General features: G+C 41.5%; 2 protein-coding genes and 1 pseudogene across 3 annotated transcripts in view; all 3 read left to right on the top strand.

The window, feature by feature from the left end:
- LOC110488686 (protocadherin gamma-C5-like) overlaps positions 1–24265 on the top strand; it is a 207731-nt gene that overhangs the window by 7057 nt on the left and 176409 nt on the right. Inside the window, exon 1 of one of the 2 annotated variants that reach the window (XM_036942798.1) lies at positions 8434–10961. The exons of the other annotated variant lie outside the window; for it this stretch is intronic. Coding sequence (XP_036798693.1) covers positions 8562–10961 — 2400 coding nt within the window. The 5' untranslated portion in view covers positions 8434–8561. Of the gene's footprint in view, positions 1–8433; positions 10962–24265 lie in introns of those variants that run through there. 2 annotated transcript variants of the gene reach the window in all.
- LOC110488689 (protocadherin gamma-A11-like) lies at positions 2591–5361 on the top strand. The gene has a single exon (XM_021561003.2). The coding sequence runs from the start codon at positions 2752–2754 to the stop codon at positions 5170–5172; it is 2421 nt and encodes an 806-aa protein (XP_021416678.2). The 5' UTR covers positions 2591–2751; the 3' UTR covers positions 5173–5361.
- On the top strand, positions 20936–23485 carry LOC110488688 (annotated as a pseudogene).

Here is a 24265-nt window from a genome sequence, read left to right as displayed (position 1 = left end):
CAGTCCTGAAATGCTACGTTGCGGTCTTTCTTTTCATGCTGCACTCTGCCTATGGAAGTGTGAGCTATTCTTACCTGGAGGAGATGAAACGCTGATCTGGCGAGCAGACTGTCTGGTCGTGTTGATACCGAAGCGAACCAAAAACGTTATTGTGACATTAAAGTAGCAACCAGCAGTTGCTAAATACTACGTTAATGATGTGTACCCATCGATTCTTGAAGAATATATCTTAAAAATGCGTCATGATCTTATTTCAACTATCGTTCCCCAGTCAGAACCCCAAATATAAGACATTTGTTTACTCTATTGTTTGTAAACAAAGAACATGTAAACAAGCGCAATACAGCCTCAAAACATGGTTAAAATTATAATGTTGTACCTTTGATGATTAGTCCTTGCATCCATAGCTCTGTCTGGAATTGAGAGTGGTTAGATTTCCCCAGCCTCATCCCTCAGCTTTTTACCGAGCCAGGGACGGGCGTACGCTACGTTATTGTTTATACTTCTTATTTCCGCTTTAATCTGAGTACCGTGGAATTGATTGTTCCCGACAGGCTTGACAGAGATGGACTTTGTGGCAAACAGGGTTCGCTCGTTTTTAAAACAGGATGTTGAAGACATTAATGATAATTGCCCACAATTGAAAAACTACATAATTACAATTTAGATAGCCAAATCTGCGATTATAGTTGCGCATTTTTCATTAGATGCGGCCCACGATGCAGATATCGAATAGAATGGGGTCCAGAGCTATACAATGCAAGCAAAAGGCCATTTTGTTTTGAGCATTAATGCGACAAGTGGTGGACGCAAATACTGTGAGTTAATCTTAGACAAAGTGTTAGACCTTGAACAGCAGCAGGAGAAACAATTATTATTGGCAGCTGTAGATGGTGGCATTCTGCAAAGATAAGGTACTGTTGTTCTACACGTCACTGTACTGGATGCTAACGATAATGCCCCAAGGTTTATCCAGGCCGTCTATGAAGCACGTCTGCCTGAAAACCCTCCTTTAGATACCGTAGTTACAGTGAGTGCTACATATGTAGATGAGGGAGGAAATGGTGGAGAGACTTACGACTTTGACCAAGTTTCAGAGGAGAATGTTGAACTACTCTCGTTTGATCCTAAGAAAGAGGAAATAAGGGTTGTTGGGTCAGTTGATTATGAAGAGGGGTCGTCATATGACATTCAAATTAGAGCCATGGATGGGCCTGGGTTAACTTCATGTTCTGTATTAATTATAGAAATAACCGACATAAATGACAACGCCCCTGTAAAATATCTAAAATCTCTGAATAACCCCATTCCTGAGAACGCTTCACTTGGTACAGAGGTGGGCATCATTAACGTGCAGGATAGAGACTCTGAGAATAACCGACAGGTCCACTGCTCCATTCGGCACAACGTTCCTTTTAATCTGGTGCCATCCATCAAAAACTACTATTCTCTGGTGACCACGGGCGAACTGGACCGTGAACTAGTGTCTGATTACAACATTTCCAATCACTGCCACCGACGAGGACTCTCTGCCTCTGTCCTCCCAACAGACTTTGCTGAAGATATTGATGACTGATGGGTCTCCAAAGGGAGGCCTTACTGTTAATAGAAATAATCTACACTTGGTTTATAATGTTATGGAATACGGCTATTTTTTTTCAATTAAATCACAGCTAAGATGGTTTCTACATTTTTTCCACTGAAGAAAATCATTCTCCCCACGGGCCCACGGAATGCGTAATTTAGCTTGTCTATGTAGGCAACTTGTTAGTTCTCCACGAGTGATGTAGTTTGTAACGCATTTCAATCCCCTTAATGTTGTAGTGAGAAATCCAGGGATGCTAATATTATGTGGTTTGGTTTATCATGTGGGATATGTAGCCTCCTGTTTGTGATTTCATTTTTCACACACACACTGCATATTTTTGAGGTCACAGGAAAAGGGTTGATATAGGAGTATGGCTCCACACGAGTGAAATGCTATGTAGCTCGTTTTAGGAAGAAGATAAATACTTTGCATTGAGAGCTATTTAGACAGAGTGATGGGAGTAGCGGTGTGAGTGTCTTGCGTGCAGCGGCCTCGCAATGTCACTCTCCATGGTGCTGGAAATGCATACAATCCGCTTTTACCCCAATGAGATCTACTTATTGTTTAGTGTCACAACTTTCATTTCTTGCCATACTCTGTTTTTTTTGTGTGTGAATGCACTGATGCTTTTGTAATGGCTGAAGGAAACGCATTATAAATTACATCGCCTAAATCTGATATTTGCTTTATGGCATACTTCTCTTTTGTAGTATATTCATTCAACCTGATCTTAACTCATATCAATAGAATGCGGGTTCTTGGCAATCATTTATGTGTTTGGGGTTTTATATACTGTCGTTTGCTGTTCTTTACTTTTGATATTTCCAATAGCTTATCAACCATTTCAGCCTGGGCTATTCATAGGCATATTGAAATAGTTTGGCGAGATATAAACGAATGTGAGATAATATGTGTAATATCTGAAGGGTACTCACTGTGTCGCTGTTCACCAGCTATGTTTTTATAGATCCAGTTCTCCACCCACTTGTGTTGGGACAAGGCTCGGGTGCCATTTAGCTGCGGAAAAGGTTGGAGACGGTCAGATTGCGTGCACATTTTGTGAATGTAATTTCGAGGAAACTGTATTTTTTTTGATGAAATACTATTTGTTTGCATTGTATATTATCTTGGCTGTAAAGTGATTTTGACGTTTTAATCCCACAATGGGGCACAAAGGATTTTCGGACGCAGTCCTGGTTTGCAGCGTTTCTTTCTTTCTTCTTCCACTGCACTCCGCCTATGGAGACGTGAGCTATTATTTTCCCGAGGAGATGAAAAGCGGATCTGTTATTGGAAATATAGCCAAGGATCTGGGGTTGGAGGCGAGCAGACTCTCCGCTCGTAAGGCCCGAATTGATACCGAAGGGAACCACAAACGTTATTGTGACATTAATCTGACTAGTGGTGATTTGATTGTTTCCGAAATAATTGACAGAGAGGAGCTTTGCGGAGAAAAGGTGTCATGCCTTCTGAGCTTTGAGTTAGTCCTAGAGAATCCTCTTGAGTTGCATCGCATATCACTTCAAATACAAGATATCAATGACAATTCACCCATATTTCCAAAGGATACAATTAAACTGGAAATCAGAGAATCAGCTGACAAAGGAGCTCGCTATCGTGTGAACGCTGCTCATGACGCAGACATAGGACAGAATGCAGTTCAAAGTTACGCGCTACAAAGGAATAATCATTTTGTGTTGAGTGTTCAAACCACTTCTGCAGGTAGCAAATACGGTGAGTTAGTGCTTGACAAAGAATTAGACCGCGAGAAGCAGCAGGAATTACAATTATTGATCACAGCTGTGGACGGGGGCACTCCGCAGAGATCAGGTACTGTAGTCATACACGTCACTGTACTGGATGCTAACGATAACGCCCCAGTGTTTAGCCAGGCCGTCTATAAAGCCAGTCTGCCCGAAACATCTCCTTTAGGGACACTAGTTGTTACTGTGAGCAGTACTGATGCAGATGAAGGAGTGAACGGCGAAGTAATGTATGAATTCAGTCGAATGTCTGATAAGGCAAGGAAAATGTTTACATTGGACCAGAAAACGGGGGACATTACAGTAATAGGGGAGTTAGACTATGAAGAGGAATCAAAATATGAAATGTTTGTAGAAGGAAAAGATGGCTATGGCCTTTCTTCAGACACTAAAGTGATAATAGACATTACAGATATAAATGACAACGCCCCTGTAATATATTTGAAATCTCTGAGTAACCCCATACCCGAGAACGCGTCACCTGGCACAGAGGTGGGCATCATTAACGTGCAGGATAAAGACTCTGAGAATAACCGACAGGTCCGCTGCTCCATTCAGCAACACGTTCCTTTTAATCTGGTGCCATCCATCAAAAACTACTATTCTCTGGTGACCACGGGCGAACTGGACCGTGAACTAGTGTCTGATTACAACATAACAATCATTGCCACCGACGAGGGCTCTCCACCTCTGTCCTCCTCTAAAACCGTTCAGTTATCTGTAGCTGACGTCAACGACAACCCACCTGTGTTTGAGGAACAGTCCTATAGCGCCCACGTGACTGAAAATAACAAACCAGGCTCCTCTGTGTGTTCTGTTACTGCTCGAGACCCAGACTGGGGACAGAATGGCACAGTGATTTACTCTATCTTACCTGGTGAGGCGAACGGTGTCCCGATGTCCTCGTTCTTATCCGTTAACGGAGACACTGGGGTGATCCACGCTGTGAGGTCGTTTGATTATGAACAGTTCAGGAGCTTTAAAGTCCACGTGATGGCCAGAGACAATGGTTCTCCTCCGCTCAGCAGCAACGTCACCGTCAGTGTGTTCATAACAGATGTGAATGACAACTCTCCTCAGATACTATATCCCGCTCCGGAGGGGAACTCCTTCATGACCGAGCTGGTCCCCAAAGCTGCACACGGGGGCTCTCTTGTTTCCAAGGTGATAGCGGTGGACGCGGACTCCGGCCAGAACGCCTGGCTGTCCTATCATATAGTCAAATCCACTGATCCGGGACTTTTCGCTATTGGTCTTCACAGCGGAGAAATCAGGACACAGCGGGACATTTCTGAATCTGACAGCATGAAACAGAACCTTATTGTGTCAGTAAAAGATAACGGACAGCCCTCTCTCTCTGCGACATGTGCTATGTATTTAGTGATTTCTGATAACTTGGCTGAAGTGCCAGAATTGAAAGATATATCTTATGATGGTAGAAATTCCAAACTCACCTCTTATCTGATCATCGCTTTGGTGTCCGTCTCCACCTTTTTCCTCACCTTCATTATTGTCATCCTGGCCGTGAGATTTTGCCACCATAAAAAGCCTAGACTGTTGTTTGACGGAGCGGTCGCTATTCCCAGTGCTTATCTCCCGCCAAACTACGCAGAGGTGGATGGAGCTGGAACTCTCCGCAGCACTTACAATTATGACGCCTACCTGACGACCGGGTCACGCACTAGTGACTTCAAGTTCGTCAGATCCTACAATGACCACACGCTGCCCGCGGATCAGACTCTGAGAAAAACTCCAACAGACTTTTTTGAAGAACATGACGATTCTGAGGGATCAGCCGAGGTAGGCCTTTCCTGCAAATAGAACATGAGGAGATTTGCTTTGATGTTTTCAGAATATTATATCACAGCAAGTTCTTTACAAAGAGAGATGAAATGCAACTATTTAATGTCTTTCATTTCAAAGGGAAACATCGTATTGATTTTGAAATGTTTGTGTTGTGACCGATTTATTGTGATTGATAGATTGGCTGGACACTTGTGCAGCATGTACGCTGGTTGGTAGTTAGGTAGCCTTTTGTGGTACAGTTTACATGTAGAACTATTTGTATATAATAATTTAGCAAACAGTGATGAGTGATGAGATAATCAGCTATAACTCATCAGTTAAAAACAGCAGCAACTCTGAACGAGTAGTGCTATCCGAGATCCTTGGGGCGTCCCTAACCATTACCCTTATCTAACCCTAACCCTTATCTAACCCAAACCCAAACCATAACTATAACACTTATCTAACCCTAACCCCAACCCTTACCGTAAACACTTTAAACGTGAACTTCAATGTGGTAGTGACGTCCCAATGAATCTACATAGCAAGGACCAACTCTGAACTAAGTGTGGCTGTCCGAGGTGCTGAAATCGTGTATTCAATAGCGGTAAGACCAGCTAGTCATTATTGATTGAAAGTTATCACTTTGTTTACGTCACTATTTTTTCAGTTTTTGCAGTCCTGAAATGCTACGTTGCGGTCTTTCTTTTCATGCTGCACTCTGCTTATGGAAGTGTGAGCTATTCTTACCTGGAGGAGATGAAACGCTGATCTGGCGAGCAGACTGTCTGGTCGTGTTGAGACCGAAGCGAACCAAAAACGTTCTTGTGACATTAAAGTAGCAACCAGCAGTTGCTAAATACTACGTTAATGATGTGTACCCATCGATTCTTGAAGAATATATCTTAAAAATGCGTCATGATCTTATTTCAACTATCGTTCCCCAGTCAGAACCCCAAATATAAGACATTTGTTTACTCTATTGTTTGTAAACAAAGAACATGTAAACAAGCGCTATACAGCCTCAAAACATGGTTAAAATTATAATGTTGTACCTTGGATGATTAGTCCTTGCATCCATAGCTCTGTCTGGAATTGAGAGTGGTTAGATTTCCCCAGCTCCATCCCTCAGCTTTTTACCGAGCCAGGGACGGGCGTACGCTACGTTATTGTTTATACTTCTTATTTCCGCTTTAATCTGAGTACCGTGGAATTGATTGTTGCCGACAGGCTTGACAGAGATGGACTTTGTGGCAAACAGGGTTCGCTCGTTTTTAAAACAGGATGTTGAAGATATTAATGATAATTGCCCACAATTGAAAAACGACATAATTACAATTTATAGCCGAATCTGCGATTATAGTTGCGCATTTTTCATTAGATGAGGCCCACGATGCAGATATCGAATAGAATGGGGTCCAGAGCTATACAATGCAAGCAAAAGGCCATTTTGTTTTGAGCATTAATGCGACAAGTGGTGGACGCAAATACTGTGAGTTAATCTTAGACAAAGTGTTAGACCTTGAACAGCAGCAGGAGAAACAATTATTATTGGCAGCTGTAGATGGTGGCATTCTGCAAAGATAAGGTACTGTTGTTCTACACGTCACTGTACTGGATGCTAACGATAATGCCCCAAGGTTTATCCAGGCCGTCTATGAAGCACGTCTGCCTGAAAACCCTCCTTTAGATACCGTAGTTACAGTGAGTGCTACATATGTAGATGAGGGAGGAAATGGTGGAGAGACTTACGACTTTGACCAAGTTTCAGAGGAGAATGTTGAACTACTCTCGTTTGATCCTAAGAAAGAGGAAATAAGGGTTGTTGGGTCAGTTGATTATGAAGAGGGGTCGTCATATGACATTCAAATTAGAGCCATGGATGGGCCTGGGTTAACTTCATGTTCTGTATTAATTATAGAAAGAACCGACATAAATGACAACGCCCCTGTAAAATATCTAAAATCTCTGAATAACCCCATTCCTGAGAACGCTTCACTTGGTACAGAGGTGGGCATCATTAACGTGCAGGATAGAGACTCTGAGAATAACCGACAGGTCCACTGCTCCATTCGGCACAACGTTCCTTTTAATCTGGTGCCATCCATCAAAAACTACTATTCTCTGGTGACCACGGGCGAACTGGACCGTGAACTAGTGTCTGATTACAACATTTCCAATCACTGCCACCGACGAGGACTCTCTGCCTCTGTCCTCCCAACAGACTTTGCTGAAGATATTGATGACTGATGGGTCTCTAAAGGGAGGCCTTACTGTTAATAGAAATAATCTACACTTGGTTTATAATGTTATGGAATACGGCTATTTTTTTTTCAATTAAATCACAGCTAAGATGGTTTCTACATTTTTTCCACTGAAGAAAATCATTCTCCCCACGGGCCCACGGAATGCGTAATTTAGCTTGTCTATGTAGGCAACTTGTTAGTTCTCCACGAGTGATGTAGTTTGTAACGCATTTCAATCCCCTTAATGTTGTAGTGAGAAATCCAGGGATGCTAATATTATGTGGTTTGGTTTATCATGTGGGATATGTAGCCTCCTGTTTGTGATTTCATTTTTCACACACACACTGCATATTTTTGAGGTCACAGGAAAAGGGTTGATATAGGAGTATGGCTCCACACGAGTGAAATGCTATGTAGCTCGTTTTAGGAAGAAGATAAATACTTTACATTGAGAGCTATTTAGACAGAGTGATGGGAGTAGCGGTGTGAGTGTCTTGCGTGCAGCGGCCTCGCAATGTCACTCTCCATGGTGCTGGAAATGCATACAATCCGCTTTTACCCCAATGAGATCTACTTATTGTTTAGTGTCACAACTTTCATTTCTTGCCATACTCTGTTTTTTTTGTGTGTGAATGCACTGATGCTTTTGTAATGGCTGAAGGAAACGCATTATAAATTACATCGCCTAAATCTGATATTTGCTTTATGGCATACTTCTCTTTTGTAGTATATTCATTCAACCTGATCTTAACTCATATCAATAGAATGCGGGTTCTTGGCAATCATTTATGTGTTTGGGGTTTTATATACTGTCGTATGCTGTTCTTTACTTTTGATATTTCCAATAGCTTATCAACCATTTCAGCCTGGGCTATTCATAGGCATATTGAAATAGTTTGGCGAGATATAAACGAATGTGAGATAATATGTGTAATATCTGAAGGGTACTCACTGTGTCGCTGTTCACCAGCTATGTTTTTATAGATCCAGTTCTCCACCCACTTGTGTTGGGACAAGGCTCGGGTGCCATTTAGCTGCGGAAAAGGTTGGAGACGGTCAGATTGCGTGCACATTTTGTGAATGTAATTTCGAGGAAACTGTATTTTTTTTATGAAATACTATTTGTTTGCATTGTATATTATCTTGGCTGTAAAGTGATTTTGACGTTTTAATCCCACAATGGGGCACAAAGGATTTTCGGACGCAGTCCTGGTTTGCAGCGTTTCTTTCTTTCTTCTTCCACTGCACTCCGCCTATGGAGACGTGAGCTATTATTTTCCCGAGGAGATGAAAAGCGGATCTGTTATTGGAAATATAGCCAAGGATCTGGGGTTGGAGGCGAGCAGACTCTCCGCTCGTAAGGCCCGAATTGATACCGAAGGGAACCGCAAACGTTATTGTGACATTCATCTGACTAGTGGTGATTTGATTGTTTCCGAAAGAATTGACAGAGAGGAGCTTTGCGGAGAAAAGGTGTCATGCCTTCTGAGCTTTGAGTTAGTCCTAGAGAATCCTCTTGAGTTGCATCGCATATCACTTCAAATACAAGATATCAATGACAATTCACCCATATTTCCAAAGGATACAATTAAACTGGAAATCAGAGAATCAGCTGACAAAGGAGCTCGCTATCGTGTGAACGCTGCTCATGACGCAGACATAGGACAGAATGCAGTTCAAAGTTACGTGCTACAAAGGAATAATCATTTTGTGTTGAGTGTTCAAACCACTTCTGCAGGTAGCAAATACGGTGAGTTAGTGCTTGACAAAGAATTAGACCGCGAGAAGCAGCAGGAATTACAATTATTGATCACAGCTGTGGACGGGGGCACTCCGCAGAGATCAGGTACTGTAGTCATACACGTCACTGTACTGGATGCTAACGATAACGCCCCAGTGTTTAGCCAGGCCGTCTATAAAGCCAGTATGCCTGAAACATCTCCTTTAGGGACACTAGTTGTTACTGTGAGCAGTACTGATGCAGATGAAGGAGTGAACGGCGAAGTAATGTATGAATTCAGTCGAATGTCTGATAAGGCAAGGAAAATGTTTACATTGGACCAGAAAACGGGGGACATTACAGTAATAGGGGAGTTAGACTATGAAGAGGAATCAAAATATGAAATGTTTGTAGAAGGAAAAGATGGCTATGGCCTTTCTTCAGACACTAAAGTGATAATAGACATTACAGATATAAATGACAACGCCCCTGTAATATATCTGAAATCTCTGAGTAACCCCATACCTGAGAACGCGTCACCTGGCACAGAGGTGGGCATTATTAACGTGCAGGATAGAGACTCTGAGAATAACCGACAGGTCCGCTGCTCCATTCAGCAACACGTTCCTTTTAATCTGGTGCCATCCATCAAAAACTACTATTCTCTGGTGACCACGGGCGAACTGGACCGTGAACTAGTGTCTGATTACAACATAACAATCATTGCCACCGACGAGGGCTCTCCACCTCTGTCCTCCTCTAAAACCGTTCAGTTATCTGTAGCTGACGTGAACGACAACCCACCTGTGTTTGAGGAACAGTCCTATAGCGCCCACGTGACTGAAAATAACAAACCAGGCTCCTCTGTGTGTTCTGTTACTGCTCGAGACCCAGACTGGGGACAGAATGGCACAGTGATTTACTCTATCTTACCTGGTGAGGCGAACGGTGTCCCGATGTCCTCGTTCTTATCCGTTAACGGAGACACTGGGATGATCCACGCTGTGAGGTCGTTTGATTATGAACAGTTCAGGAGCTTTAAAGTCCACGTGACGGCCAGAGACAATGGTTCTCCTCCGCTCAGCAGCAACGTCACCGTCAGTGTGTTCATAACAGATGTGAATGACAACTCTCCTCAGATACTATATCCCGCTCCGGAGGGGAACTCCTTCATGACCGAGCTGGTCCCCAAAGCTGCACACGGGGGCTCTCTTGTTTCCAAGGTGATAGCGGTGGACGCGGACTCCGGCCAGAACGCCTGGCTGTCCTATCATATAGTCAAATCCACTGATCCGGGACTTTTCGCTATTGGTCTTCACAGCGGAGAAATCAGGACACAGCGGGACATTTCTGAATCTGACAACATGAAACAGAACCTTATTGTGGCAGTGAAAGATAACGGACAGCCCTATCTCTCTGCGACCTGTGCAATGTATTTGGTGATTTCTGATAACTTGGCTGAAGTGCCAGAATTGAAAGATATATCTTATGATGATAGCAATTCCAAACTCACCTCTTATCTGATCATCGCTTTGGTGTCCGTCTCCACCTTTTTCCTCGCCTTCATTATTGTCATCCTGGCCGTGAGATTTTGCCACCATAAAAAGCCTAGACTGTTGTTTGACGGAGCGGTCGCTATTCCCAGTGCTTATCTCCCGCCAAACTACGCAGAGGTGGATGGAGCTGGAACTCTCCGCAGCACTTACAATTATGACGCCTACCTGACGACCGGGTCACGCACTAGTGACTTCAAGTTCGTCAGATCCTACAATGACCACACGCTGCCCGCGGATCAGACTCTGAGAAAAACTCCAACAGACTTTTTTGAAGAACATGACGATTCTGAGGGATCAGCCGAGGTAGGCATTTCCTGCAAATAGAAATTGAGGAGATTTGCTTTGATGTTTTCAGAATATTATTTCACAGCAAGTTCTTTACAAAGAGAGATGAAATGCAACTATTTAATGTCTTTCATTTCAAAGGGAAACATCGTATTGATTTTGAAATGTTTGTGTTGTGACCGATTTATTGTGATTGATAGATTGGCTGGACACTTGTGCAGCATGTACGCTGGTTGGTAGTTAGGTAGCCTTTTGTGGTACAGTTTACATGTAGAGCTGTTTGTATATAATCATTTAGCGAACAAGATTGATGAGAAAATCAGTTATAACTCAGCAGTAAAGACAGCAGCAACTCTGAACGAGTAGTGCTATCCGAGATCCTTGGGGCGTCCCTACCCTTAACCCTTACCGTAATCATTTTAAACGTGAACTTCAATGTGGTAGTTACGTCCCAATGCTTCCACATAGCAAGGACCAACTCTGAACTGAGTGTGGCTGTCCGAGGTGCTGAAGTCATGTATTCAAAAAGCGGTAAGACTAACTAGTCATTATTGATTGAAAGTTATCACTTTGTTTACGTCACTCTTTTTATGCAGGCTGCTAACCTAAAGACCAACAGCAACATGCAATGGTTTATTTGTGGTGGTTTTATGTTGTAACCTGTCTTTCTATTTGGTTATTAATTGATCTAAAGAGATGAACGTATCGAATAGTTGATCAAGAATGCATGTAGCCTAGCACGTCTTTATTTGAAAAGCATTCAGGACGATGTCAGATCATTTGTGTAATATCTGAAGTGTAATATGTGTAATATACTCACTGTGTCGCTAGATTTGGTGCCATTTCACTGCAGAAAGGAGTGGAGACGGTGAGATATCGCACATATTTTGTTGATGACGTGGCAAATTTTCATAATCTTTTGTGTAATACTAGACTATTTACTAACATTGATTTATATATATTCATGGTGTTTCACCGTTCGTATTCACAGGATGGGAAACAAAGGATTTTCCGTGATAGTCCTGAAGTGCTAAATTGCTTTCTTCCTTCTCATGCTGCACTCTGTCTATGTAGATGTCAACTATGTCAACAACTTACCGGAGGAGATGAAACGCTTATCTTTTATTGGAAATATAGCCAAGGATCTCGGTCTGATGGCGAGCAGACTGTCTGGTCATAAGGCCCGTATTGATACCGAAGCGAACCAAAAAAGTTATTGAGACATTAAAGTAGCAACCAGCAGTTGCTAAATACATTTTTGACTGCTACGTTAATGATGTGTACCAATTGATTCTTGAAGAATATATCTTATAAATGCCTCATGAGCTTAGTTCAACTCTCGTTCCCCATCAGAATTGATCTGACGAACTTGCCCTCGGAACAGACTCCGAGAAAAACTCCTACTGACTTGGCAGAAATTTTTAACGATTCTGAGGGGTCCCCAGAGGACGGGTTAATTTGATTACATATATATATGTGTATATATACCGTGGGGCAAAAAAGTATTTAGTCAGCCACCAATTGTGCAAGTTCTCCTACTTAAAAATATGAGAGAGGCCTGTAATGTTCAATAATAGGTACACTTCAGCTAAGACAGACAAAATTAGGAAAAAGAATCCAGAAAATCACATTGTAGAATTTTTAATGAATGTCAGGAATTGTGAAAAACTGAGTATAAATGTATTTGCCTAAGGTGTATGTAAACTTCCGAGGTCTTCTGCAACTGTATATATATATATATATATATATATATATATATATATATATATATATGTGTGCATATATATATATATATATACACACACATACATACATATACATATATACATATATATACATATATACATACACACACATATATAGATATATATAAACATATATATAGATACATACATACATATGCACAGACATATATACATACAGTGCCTTGCGAAAGTATTCGGCCCCCTTGAACTTTGCGACCTTTTGCCACATTTCAGGCTTCAAACATAAAGATATAAAACTGTATTTTTTTGTGAAGAATCAACAACAAGTGGGACACAATCATGAAGTGGAACGACATTTATTGGATATTTCAAACTTTTTTAACAAATCAAAAACTGAAAAATTGGGCGTGCAAAATTATTCAGCCCCCTTAAGTTAATACTTTGTAGCGCCACCTTTTGCTGCGATTACAGCTGTAAGTCGCTTGGGGTATGTCTCTATCAGTTTTGCACATCGAGAGACTGAATTTTTTTCCCATTCCTCCTTGCAAAACAGCTCAAGCTCAGTGAGGTTGGATGGAGAGCATTTGTGAACAGCAGTTTTCAGTTCTTTCCACAGATTCTCGATTGGATTCAGGTCTGGACTTTGACTTGGCCATTCTAACACCTGGATATGTTTATTTTTGAACCATTCCATTGTAGATTTTGCTTTATGTTTTGGATCATTGTCTTGTTGGAAGACAAATCTCCGTCCCAGTCTCAGGTCTTTTGCAGACTCCATCAGGTTTTCTTCCAGAATGGTCCTGTATTTGGCTCCATCCATCTTCCCATCAATTTTAACCATCTTCACTGTCCCTGCTGAAGAAAAGCAGGCCCAAACCATGATGCTGCCACCACCATGTTTGACAGTGGGGATGGTGTGTTCAGCTGTGTTGCTTTTACGCCAAACATAACGTTTTGCATTGTTGCCAAAAAGTTCAATTTTGGTTTCATCTGACCAGAGCACCTTCTTCCACATGTTTGGTGTGTCTCCCAGGTGGCTTGTGGCAAACTTTAAACAACACTTTTTATGGATATCTTTAAGAAATGGCTTTCTTCTTGCCACTCTTCCATAAAGAGTGATTGTTGTCCTATGGACAGAGTCTCCCACCTCAGCTGTAGATCTCTGCAGTTCATCCAGAGTGATCATGGGCCTCTTGGCTGCATATCTGATCACTCTTCTCCTTGTATGAGCTGAAAGTTTAAAGGGACGGCCAGGTCTTGGTAGATTTGCAGTGGTCTGATACTCTATTATCGCTTGCACAGTGCTCCTTGGGATGTTTAAAGCTTGGGAAATATTTTTGTATCCAAATCCGGCTTTAAACTTCTTCACAACAGTATCTCGGACCTGCCTGGTGTGTTCCTTGTTCTTCATGGTGCTCTCTGCGCTTTTAACGGACCTCTGAGACTATCACAGTGCAGGTGCATTTATACGGAGACTTGATTACACACAGGTGGATTGTATTTATCATCATTAGTCATTTAGGTCAACATTGGATCATTCAGAGATCCTCACTGAACTTCTGGAGAGAGTTTGCTGCACTGAAAATAAAGGGGCTGAATAATTTTGCACGCCCAATTTTTCAGTTTTTGATTTGTTAAAAAAGTTTGAAATATCCAATAAATGTCGTTCCACTTCATGATTGTGTCCCACTTGTTGTTGATTCTTCACAAAAAAATACAGTTTTATATCTTTATGTTTGAAGCCTGAAATGTGGCAAAAGGTCGCAAAGTTCAAGGGGGCCGAATACTTTCGCAAGGCACTGTATATATGTATATATGTGTATATATATATATATATATATATATATATATATATATATATATATATATATATATATATGTAAGTATATATGTGTCTATATATATGTAAGTATATATGTATATATATGTATATATGTATGTGTATATGTATGTATGTATCTATATATATATGTATATATGTATGTGTGTATATATATATATATATATACACACACATATATATATATATATATACAGTTGCAGAAGACCTCGAAAGTTTACATACACCTTAGGCAAATACATTTATACTCAGTTTTTCACAATTCCGGACATTTAATCCTAGTAAAAAATTCCTTTCTTAGGTCAGTTAGGATCACCACTTTATTTTAAGAATGTAAAATGTCATAATAATAGTGGAGTGAATGATTTATTTCATATTTTATTTATTTCATCACATTCCCAGTGGGTTGGTAGCATTGCCTTTGTATAGACTTTACGTCCGTCCCCTCGCCCCGACTTAGGCGCGAACCAGGGACGCTCTGCACACATCAACAGTCAGTCTCGAAGCATCGTTACCCATCACTCCACAAAAGCCACGGCCCTTGCAGAGCAAGGGGAACCACGACTTCAAGGTCTCAAAGCAAGTGACGTCACCAATTGAAATGCTATTAGCGCGCACCACCGCTAACTACCTAGCCGTTTCACATCCGTAACACCTTTAAATTGTTATTCTTCCACAAGCTTCCCACAATAAGTTGGGTGAATTTTGGCCCATTCCTCTTGACAGAGCTGGTGTAACTGAGTCAGGTTTGTAGTTGCTCACACACGCTTTTTCAGTTCTGCCCACAAATTTTCTATAGGATAGAGGTCAGGGCTTTGTGATGGCCACTCCAATACCTTGACTTTGTTGTCCTTAAGCCATTTTGCCACAACTTTGGAGGTATGCTTGGGGTCATTGTTCATTTGGAAGACCCATTTGCGACCAAGCTTTAACTTCCTGACTTATGTCTTGAGTTGTTGCTTCAATATATCCTCATAATATTCCTTCCTCAATATGCCATCTATTTTGTTAAGTGCACCAGTCCCTCCTACAGCAAAGCACCCCCACAACATGATGCTGCCTCCCCCGTACTTCACGGTTGGAATGGTGTTCTTTGGCTTGCAAGCCTCCCCCTTTTTCCTCCAAACATAACTATGGAGGACTGGCGAAACAGTTCTATTTTTGTTTCATCAGACCAGAGGACATTCCCCCAAAAGCACAATCTTTGTCCCCATGTGCAGTTGCAAACCGTAGTCTGGCTTTTTTATGGCGGTTTTGGAGCAGGGGCTTCTTCCTCGCTAAGCGGCCTTTCAGGTTATGTCGATGTAGGACTCATTTTACTGTGGATATAGATACGTTTGTACCTGTTTCCTCCAGCATATTCACAAGGTCCTTTGCTGTTGTTTTGGGATTGATTTGCACTTTTCGCACCAAAGTACGTTCATCTCTAGGAGACCGAACGCGTCTCCTTCCTGAGTAGTGTGATGGCTGCGTGGTCCCATGGTGTTTATACTTGCGTACTATTGTTTGTACAGACGAACGTGGTACCTTCAGGCATTTGGAAATTGCTCCCCAGGATGAACCAGACTTGTGGAGGTCTACAATTTTCTTTCTGAGGTCTTGGCTGATTTCTTTTGATTTTCCCATGATGTCAAGCAAAGAGGCACTGAGTTTGAAGGTAGGCCTTGAAATACTTCCACAGGTACACCTCCAATTGACTCAAATGATGTCAATTAGAAGCTTCTAAAGCCATGACATCATTTTTGGGAATTTTCCAAGCTGTTTAAAGGCACAGTCAACTAAGTGTATGTAAACTTCTGACCCACTGGAATTGTGATACTGTGAATAATAAGTTAAATAATCTGTCTGTAAACAATTGTTGGAAAAACTACTCGTGTCATGCCCAAAGTAGATGTCCTAACCGACCTGCCAAAACTATAGTTTGTTTACAACAAATTTGTGGAGTAGTTGAAAAACAAGTTTAGGACCCTGTCTTTCAAAGGTGATTCATCAAAATCCAAATAACTTCACAGATCGTCATTGTAAAGCGTTTAAACACTGTTTGCCATGCTTGTTCAATGAACCATAAACAATTAATGAACATGCACCTGTGGAACGGTCGTTAAGACACTAACAGCTTACAGACGGTAGGCAGTTAAGGTCACAGAAAACTTAGGACACTAAAGAGGCCTGTCTACTGACTCTGAAAACTAAAAGAAAGATGCCCAGGGTCCGTAATCATCTGCGTGAATGTGCCTTAGGCATGCACATTCTACCATTCCAGTGTTTAATTGCTATATTGTAATTACTTCGACACCATGGCCTATTTATTGCCTTACCTCTCTTATCCTACCTCATTTGCACATGCTGTATATAGATTTTTCAACTGTATTATTGATTGTATGTTTCTTTATTCCATGTGTAACTCTGTGTTGTTGTATGTGTCGAACTGCTTTGCTTTATCTTGGCCAGGTCGCAGTTGCAAATGAGAACTTTTTCTCAACTAGCCTACCTGGTTAAATAAAGGTGAAATAAGAAGACGTTTCAAAATGCTGCATGGAGGCATGAGGACTGCAGATGTGGCCAGGGAAATAAATTGCAATGTCTGTACTGTGAGCGCTACAAGGAAACAGAAGCGACAGATGATAGTCCTCGCAGTGGCAGACCACAGGTAACAACACCTGCACAGGATCAGTAAATCCGAACATTACACCTGCGGGACAGGTACAGGATAGCAACAACACCTGCCCGAGTTACACCAGAAACGCACAATCCCTCCATCAGTGCTCAGACTGTCTGCAATAACGTTGCCTATGGGCACAAACCCACCGTTGCTGGACCAGACAGTACTGGCAAAAAGTGCTCTTCACTGACGAGTCACGGTTTTGTCTGACCAGGAGTGATGGTCGGATTCGCGTTTATCATCGAAGGAATGAGCGTTACACCGAGGCCTGTACTCTGGAGCGGGATCGATTTGAGGTGGAGGGTCCGTCATGGTCTGAGGCGGTGTGTCACAGCATCATCGGACTGAGCTTGCTGTCATTGCAGGCAATCTCAATGCTCAATGCTGCGTTACAAGGAAGACATCCTCCTCCCTCATGTGGTACCCTTCCTGCAGGCTCATCCTGACATGACCCTCCAGCATGAAAATGCTGTGCGTAATTCTACGCATAATTTCCTGCAAGACAGGAATGTCAGTGTTCTGCCATAGCCAGCGAAGAGCCCGGATCTCAATCCCATTGAGCATGTCTGGGACCTGTTTGATCAGAGGGTGAGGGCTAGGGCCATTCCCCACAGAAATGTCTGGGAACTTGCATGTGCCTTGGTGGAAGTGTGGAGTAACATCTCACAGCAAGAACTGGCAAATCTGGTGAAGTTCATGAGTAGGAGATGCACTGCAGTACTTAATGCAGCTGGTGGCCACACCAGATACTGACTGTTACTTTTGATTTTGACCCCCCCTTTGTTCAGAGACACATTATTCCATTTCTGTTAGTCACATGTCTGTGAAACGTGTTCAGTTTATGTCTCAATTGTTGAATTTTGTTATGTTCATACAAATATTTACACATTTTAATTAAGTTTGCTGAAATGAAATGCAGTTGACATTTAGAGGACGTTTCTTTTTTTGCTGAGTTTATTTAAATGTTCTTGTTCTTATTCCATCCCTTTATATTTGTGTGTATCAGGTAGTTGTTGTGGAATTGTTAGATTACTTGTTAGATATTGCTGCACTGTCGGAACTAGAAGCACAAGCATTCCGCTACACTCGCATTAATCTGCTAACCATGTGTATGTGACCAATAATATTTGATTTGATTTGTACAATAACCTTTTTTCCCCTGGATTAATTCAGTATTCTCACAGGAGTAACCTAAGTCAATGCCCCAGTTTGCCCTTTTCAAGACAACTTGGAACTCGGAAAATTCGCACATTTCCTACTTGGAAACTCATTGTAGAAAGATGAGCTCCGAGTTCCCCACTTCGAAAGTATCAGAATCAACCAATAGGAAGCTCTACGCAAAAAACATACCAACATTTTTATTCAGAGGATCAGAGTTTCCGAGTTGTCTTGAAAGCACCATATTGATTAACTTGTTCATGCTTTAGGTTTGATTATATTTATGATAATGATAATTGATGACAAAATTGAAGTGAAAATGTTTTATGCTAATCTATTTTGTGGATGGAATTATTTTGTTTTGAGTATGTGCTTTGAGCTGTAATGTCTATGATGTGATTGATTGATTTAGATGTTTTTTTTTACATATGCCTACACGCTGTATGTTTAAGGTTAAAATGAGTTAGTAGCCTTGTTTGCCCTGTTCGAGTGCAGGCCTATTTGGAAAGGGTTTACAAAATATAAATACGGTATGAAGAGAGCGACTAAGACAGAGTGATGAGAGAAGCGTTGAGCAGCGGCATGTGTATGTCGCTGTCCATGGTGCTGAAATGAAATTTTTACAACCTTTAGGGTTTACTTTTCATCGCATTTTGACTGTCATTACTTTCATTCATTGCCATACTCTCTGTTTTTGTATGTTGCACCTCAAATATGATACCTGCAACGTAGACCTATACCTTTTTGGATATGTGTTCACTTTGCAACGTATTTCTTTCAATCTATATCTTAACTCGTGAAAATAGTCTGATATGGATTTTAATGCCTGGTAAATCGATTTGAACTCTATCACTTTTTGACGTCACCCGTTTTGATTTGAACGAAACCTTCCAGGAAGTCAACCACCACAGTCCACCAGATCACAGGAAGTTGATCACCATGCTCCAGCACAATATAGGAAGTGGACACCAGTGGTCAAATGATTGGTTCACTCAGTCGACGTACTAGTGATGATTACCAATATCAAATGTAGAAAGCAAAAAAAGGGCTTGTAATTATTATTTTTATTTTATATATCTAGTGGCATGAGATTACTATGAGAAGAGAAGATTAAACAACTTGAAACAAAAAAGATGAAAATAAAACCTAATATAACTCAAACGGAAAGCATTTGCACTGTTGTAGAGGTGTTCGGTAAGTGACTTTTTGGACCGGAATTCCAAAATATTCAAGAGATAAATGTGCTCAAAGTTGACTGATGTTACATACCACACCACACCATGAGACAACCATGTCTTCATCGCTGGAAAATATCAACAAAAGGTTTAGATTGATATCATATATAAAAAGCTTACAAACAGGGTTGTTAAACTATATTGGGGGGGAGTAAAAAAAATGATATATATATTTTTTTTAAACCTTTAACATTAATTATCTAAAAAACGCGTAAACTCAGAGTTTTTTCATGTTCACTTTTGTTGTATCTTAGACCCTATTTTGAATGTGGGTGTCATGTTTTGGCTGATAAATGTACAAAAAAAATTGCAATAACATTTACATTTCAACTTTGAAATAGTACCACAAAGATGGGTGGAGGCCCACACATCAGAGAATGTTGACTTGAATGGGAATATCTGTTGTTTTAAATTATACTGCCAATTCTCAATATACTGTAAACCTATTGATATCATAGAAATATAGATCATAGAAAAGACATGACCATTCAAGTTGACATTCGACAGTGGTCTGTCTACAAGCTAAATTACTCTGGTCTGAAGGGATAGGTCCGTTCTATTAAATGTATTTCTATGATTGAAATGACATCCACCCAGTATTCAAGAGCATGTTGTATCTCAACCGATAGCGGGCACAGCGCAGAATAGGGTCTGAGCTACAACATATGCAAATATTTTTAAAAACCACAGTTGACACATGGTTAGATACTTGATGTTAAAGGTTTATATCTAACAAAATCGAACAACTAAAGGCTATCCAAAACAAATATTATGGGTTACATTCTAGTCACTCAAAAATGCTATTTTACATAGGAATCAGAATGATTTAAAAATATATATACATATTTTTAGAAATAATAACGTGGTTTGACAACACTGTTTGTAAGCTTTTAAATGATTTCCAACTCAACCGTTTGTATCTTCCAGTTAGGAACTCATGGATGTCCAATGGTATGAAACATGAGTCAACTTTGAGCACCTTTATCTCCTGGATGTTTTGGCCTTCAGGTCCAAAAAGTCCCTTTCTGACCTCTTCTCCACGGGAAAACATGAACAGAAAGTTTTGTTTCAGGGATGCTGTCAAAAAAGGGATTGAAATCGAATGGATTTACCCTTCCGTGATTGATGTGTTGTGCGTTTTACTGCCGTTGACTGTTTTTCTCTATATTTGTCTTATTTACGTAATTACAGTAGTAGTCTACCTATTCAATCATGCAGCCCACTTATATAGGCTACAGATTCCTATGGTGACTTTTCGTGAAATATACTGTAGATTTAGAAGGTTTGTTACCATATGTCATTTCTAAAGAGTACTCACTGTGTCGCTATTCACCAGCTGTGTTTTTATAGATCCAGTTCTCCACCCACTTCGTTCTGTTTCCAGGCCAGTGTGCTCTGGTGCCATTTAGCGGAAGAAAATATTTGGAAACGGTCAGATTTCTGCCACATTCGGTGGATATTATTTTAATCAGACTCCATATTTTTGTGGAACACTATTTCTTTACATTCCAGTATCTAATCATATGCTAGTTTGCAGTTTATAGTCCAAGGATGGGTCACAAAGGAATATCGGTGACAGGCCTGGTCTGCAGATTTGCATTCTTTCTCCAAACGCTGGACACCGCCTTTGGAGACGTGAGCTATTCTTTTCCGGAGGAGATGAAACGCAGATCTGTAATTGGAAATATAGCCAAAGATCTCGGTTTGAAAGCCAGCAGACTGTCCGCTCGTAAGGCCCGAATTGATACCGAGGGGAACTATGAACGTTATTGTGATATTAATCAGAGTACCGGGGATTTGATTGTTGCGGAAAGGATTGACAGAGAGGAGCTATGTGGAGATAAGGTTTCGTGTATGCTTACATTCGAGTTGGTTCTTGAAGGTCCTTTGGAATTGCATCGTGTATCACTACTGATTGAGGATGTCAATGATAATTCACCCATTTTCCCGAAGGACACAATCAAATTGGAAATTAGTGAGTTGGCAGTCAAAGGGGCTCGCTATCGTGTTAACGAGGCACATGACGCAGACATGGGACAGAACACAGTGCAAAGGTATACATTACAAAGTAATGAACATTTTGTGCTGTCTGTTCACGATTACACAGATGGAAGAAAGAACGTAGAGTTGGTTTTAGATAAAGAACTAGATCGTGAAGAAAAACAGGACATGAGTTTACTGCTAACAGCAATAGATGGCGGCACTCCGCAGAGATCAGGTACTGTAGTCATACACGTCACTGTACTGGATGCTAACGATAACGCCCCAGTGTTTAGCCAGGCCGTCTATAAAGCCAGTCTGCCTGAAAACTCTCCTTTAGGTACTGTAGTGGTTACAGTAAGTGCTACAGATGCAGACGAGGGAGTGAATGGGGAAGTGACGTATGAATTCAGTCGCATATCTGACAAAGCAATAAAGGTATTTTCTTTGGGCCACAATACTGGAGAAATTAAGGTGATAGGTCCGATAGATTTCGAAGGCGACCCAAAATATGAAATGCGCATAGAGGGTAAAGATGGTTACGGTCTTTCATCTGATTCAAAAGTCATTATTGATATCACGGATGTAAATGACAACGCCCCTGTAATATATCTGAAATCTCTGAGTAACCCCATACCTGAGAACGCGTCACCTGGCACAGAGGTGGGCATCATTAACGTCCAGGATAGAGACTCTGAGAATAACCGACAGGTCCACTGCTCCATTCGGCAAAACGTTCCTTTTAATCTGGTGCCATCCATCAAAAACTACTATTCTCTGGTGACCACGGGCGAACTGGACCGTGAACTAGTTTCTGATTACAACATTACAATCATTGCCACCGACGAGGGCTCTCCACCTCTGTCCTCCTCTAAAACCGTTCAGTTATCTGTAGCTGACGTCAACGACAACCCACCTGTGTTTGAGGAACAGTCCTATAGCGCCCACGTGACCGAAAATAACAAACCAGACTCCTCCGTGTGTTCTGTTACTGCTCGAGACCCAGACTGGAGACAGAATGGTACAGTGATTTACTCTATCTTACCCGGTGATGTGAACGGTGTCCCGGTGTCCTCGTTCTTATCCGTTAACGGAGACACTGGGATGATCCACGCTGTGAGGTCGTTTGATTATGAACAGTTCAGGAGCTTTAAAGTCCACGTTGTGGCCAGGGACAATGGTTCTCCTCCGCTCAGCAGAAACGTCACCGTCAGTGTGTTCATAACGGATGTGAATGACAACTCTCCTCAGATACTATATCCCGCTCCGGAGGGGAACTCCTTCATGACCGAGCTGGTCCCCAAAGCTGCACACGGGGGCTCTCTTGTTTCCAAGGTGATAGCGGTGGACGCGGACTCCGGCCAGAACGCCTGGCTGTCCTATCATATAGTCAAATCCACTGATCCGGGACTTCAGGACACAGGACACAGCGGGACATTTCTGAATCTGACAGCATGAAACAGAACCTTATTGTGTCAGTAAAAGATAACGGACAGCCCTCTCTCTCTGCGACATGTGCTATGTATTTAGTGATTTCTGACAACTTGGCTGAAGTGCCAGAACTGAAAGATATATCTTATGATGAGAGCAATTCCAAACTCACCTCTTATCTGATCATCGCTTTGGTGTCCGTCTCCACCTTTTTCCTCACCTTCATTATTGTCATCCTGGCCGTGAGTTTTTGCCGCAGGAGAAAGCCTAGACTGTTGTTTGATGGAGCTGTCACCATCCCAAGTGCGTATCTCCCTCCAAACTACGCAGATGTAGATGGCGCGGGAACTCTCCGCAGCACCTACAATTATGACACCTACCTGACGACGGGTTCGCGCTCCAGTGACTTCAAGTTTGTCAGATCTTACAATGACAACACGCTGCCTACCGACCAGACTCTGAGAAAAACTCCAACTGACTTTGCTGAAGCGTTTGATGACTCTGATAGGTCCCCAAAGGTAGGTAAATAATAATAAATTACATTTGTTTTTGGCCTACATATGATAGAATAAAGGCTATACTTTCAATATAATAATTTAATTTCAGCGAAAATGCCTTGTGCAATCACTTTTTCCCCTGGAGAAATTACAAGGCTACACCCACGAATTTACTCATTCCCTATTAGGTATCGATTATACAGGCTCCAGGTTTCATACAATTTGTGATGTTTTAGATCATTATTTCTGCCCCATGCAATATAAATGATAACCTACAGCTTGATTTGATATTACATGTGTATTATTATTTTTATTTTTTTACTTACTTCTGATGTGGTTCGCTTATGTTTGTGATTGATACACTACGTTACCAAAAGTATGTGGACACCTGCTCGTGGAACATCTCGTTCAAAAATCATGGGCATTAATATGGAGTTGGTCCCCCCTTTGCTGCCATAACAGCCTCCAACTCTTCTGGGAAGGCTTTTCACTAGATGTTGGAACATTGCTGATGGGAATTGCTTCCATTCAGCCACAAGAGCATTAGTGAGGTCAGACACTGATGTTGGGCGATTGGGCCTGGCTCGCAGTCGGCATTCCAAATTATCCGAAAGGTCTTTGATGGTGTTGAGGTCAGTGCTCTTTGCAGACCAGTTAAGTTCTTCCACACCGATCTCGACAAACCATTTCTGTATGGACCTCGCTTTGTGCACAGGGGCATTGTCATTCTGAAACAGGAAAGGGCCTTCCACAAACTGTTGCCACAAAGCTGGAAGGAGAGAATCGGCTAGAATGTCATTGCATGCATTAAGA

The sequence above is a fragment of the Oncorhynchus mykiss genome, chromosome 14 (genome assembly GCF_013265735.2).
Source record: "Oncorhynchus mykiss isolate Arlee chromosome 14, USDA_OmykA_1.1, whole genome shotgun sequence".
Taxonomy (NCBI): domain Eukaryota; kingdom Metazoa; phylum Chordata; class Actinopteri; order Salmoniformes; family Salmonidae; genus Oncorhynchus; species Oncorhynchus mykiss.
This window is presented reverse-complemented; position numbering and strand designations above follow the sequence as displayed.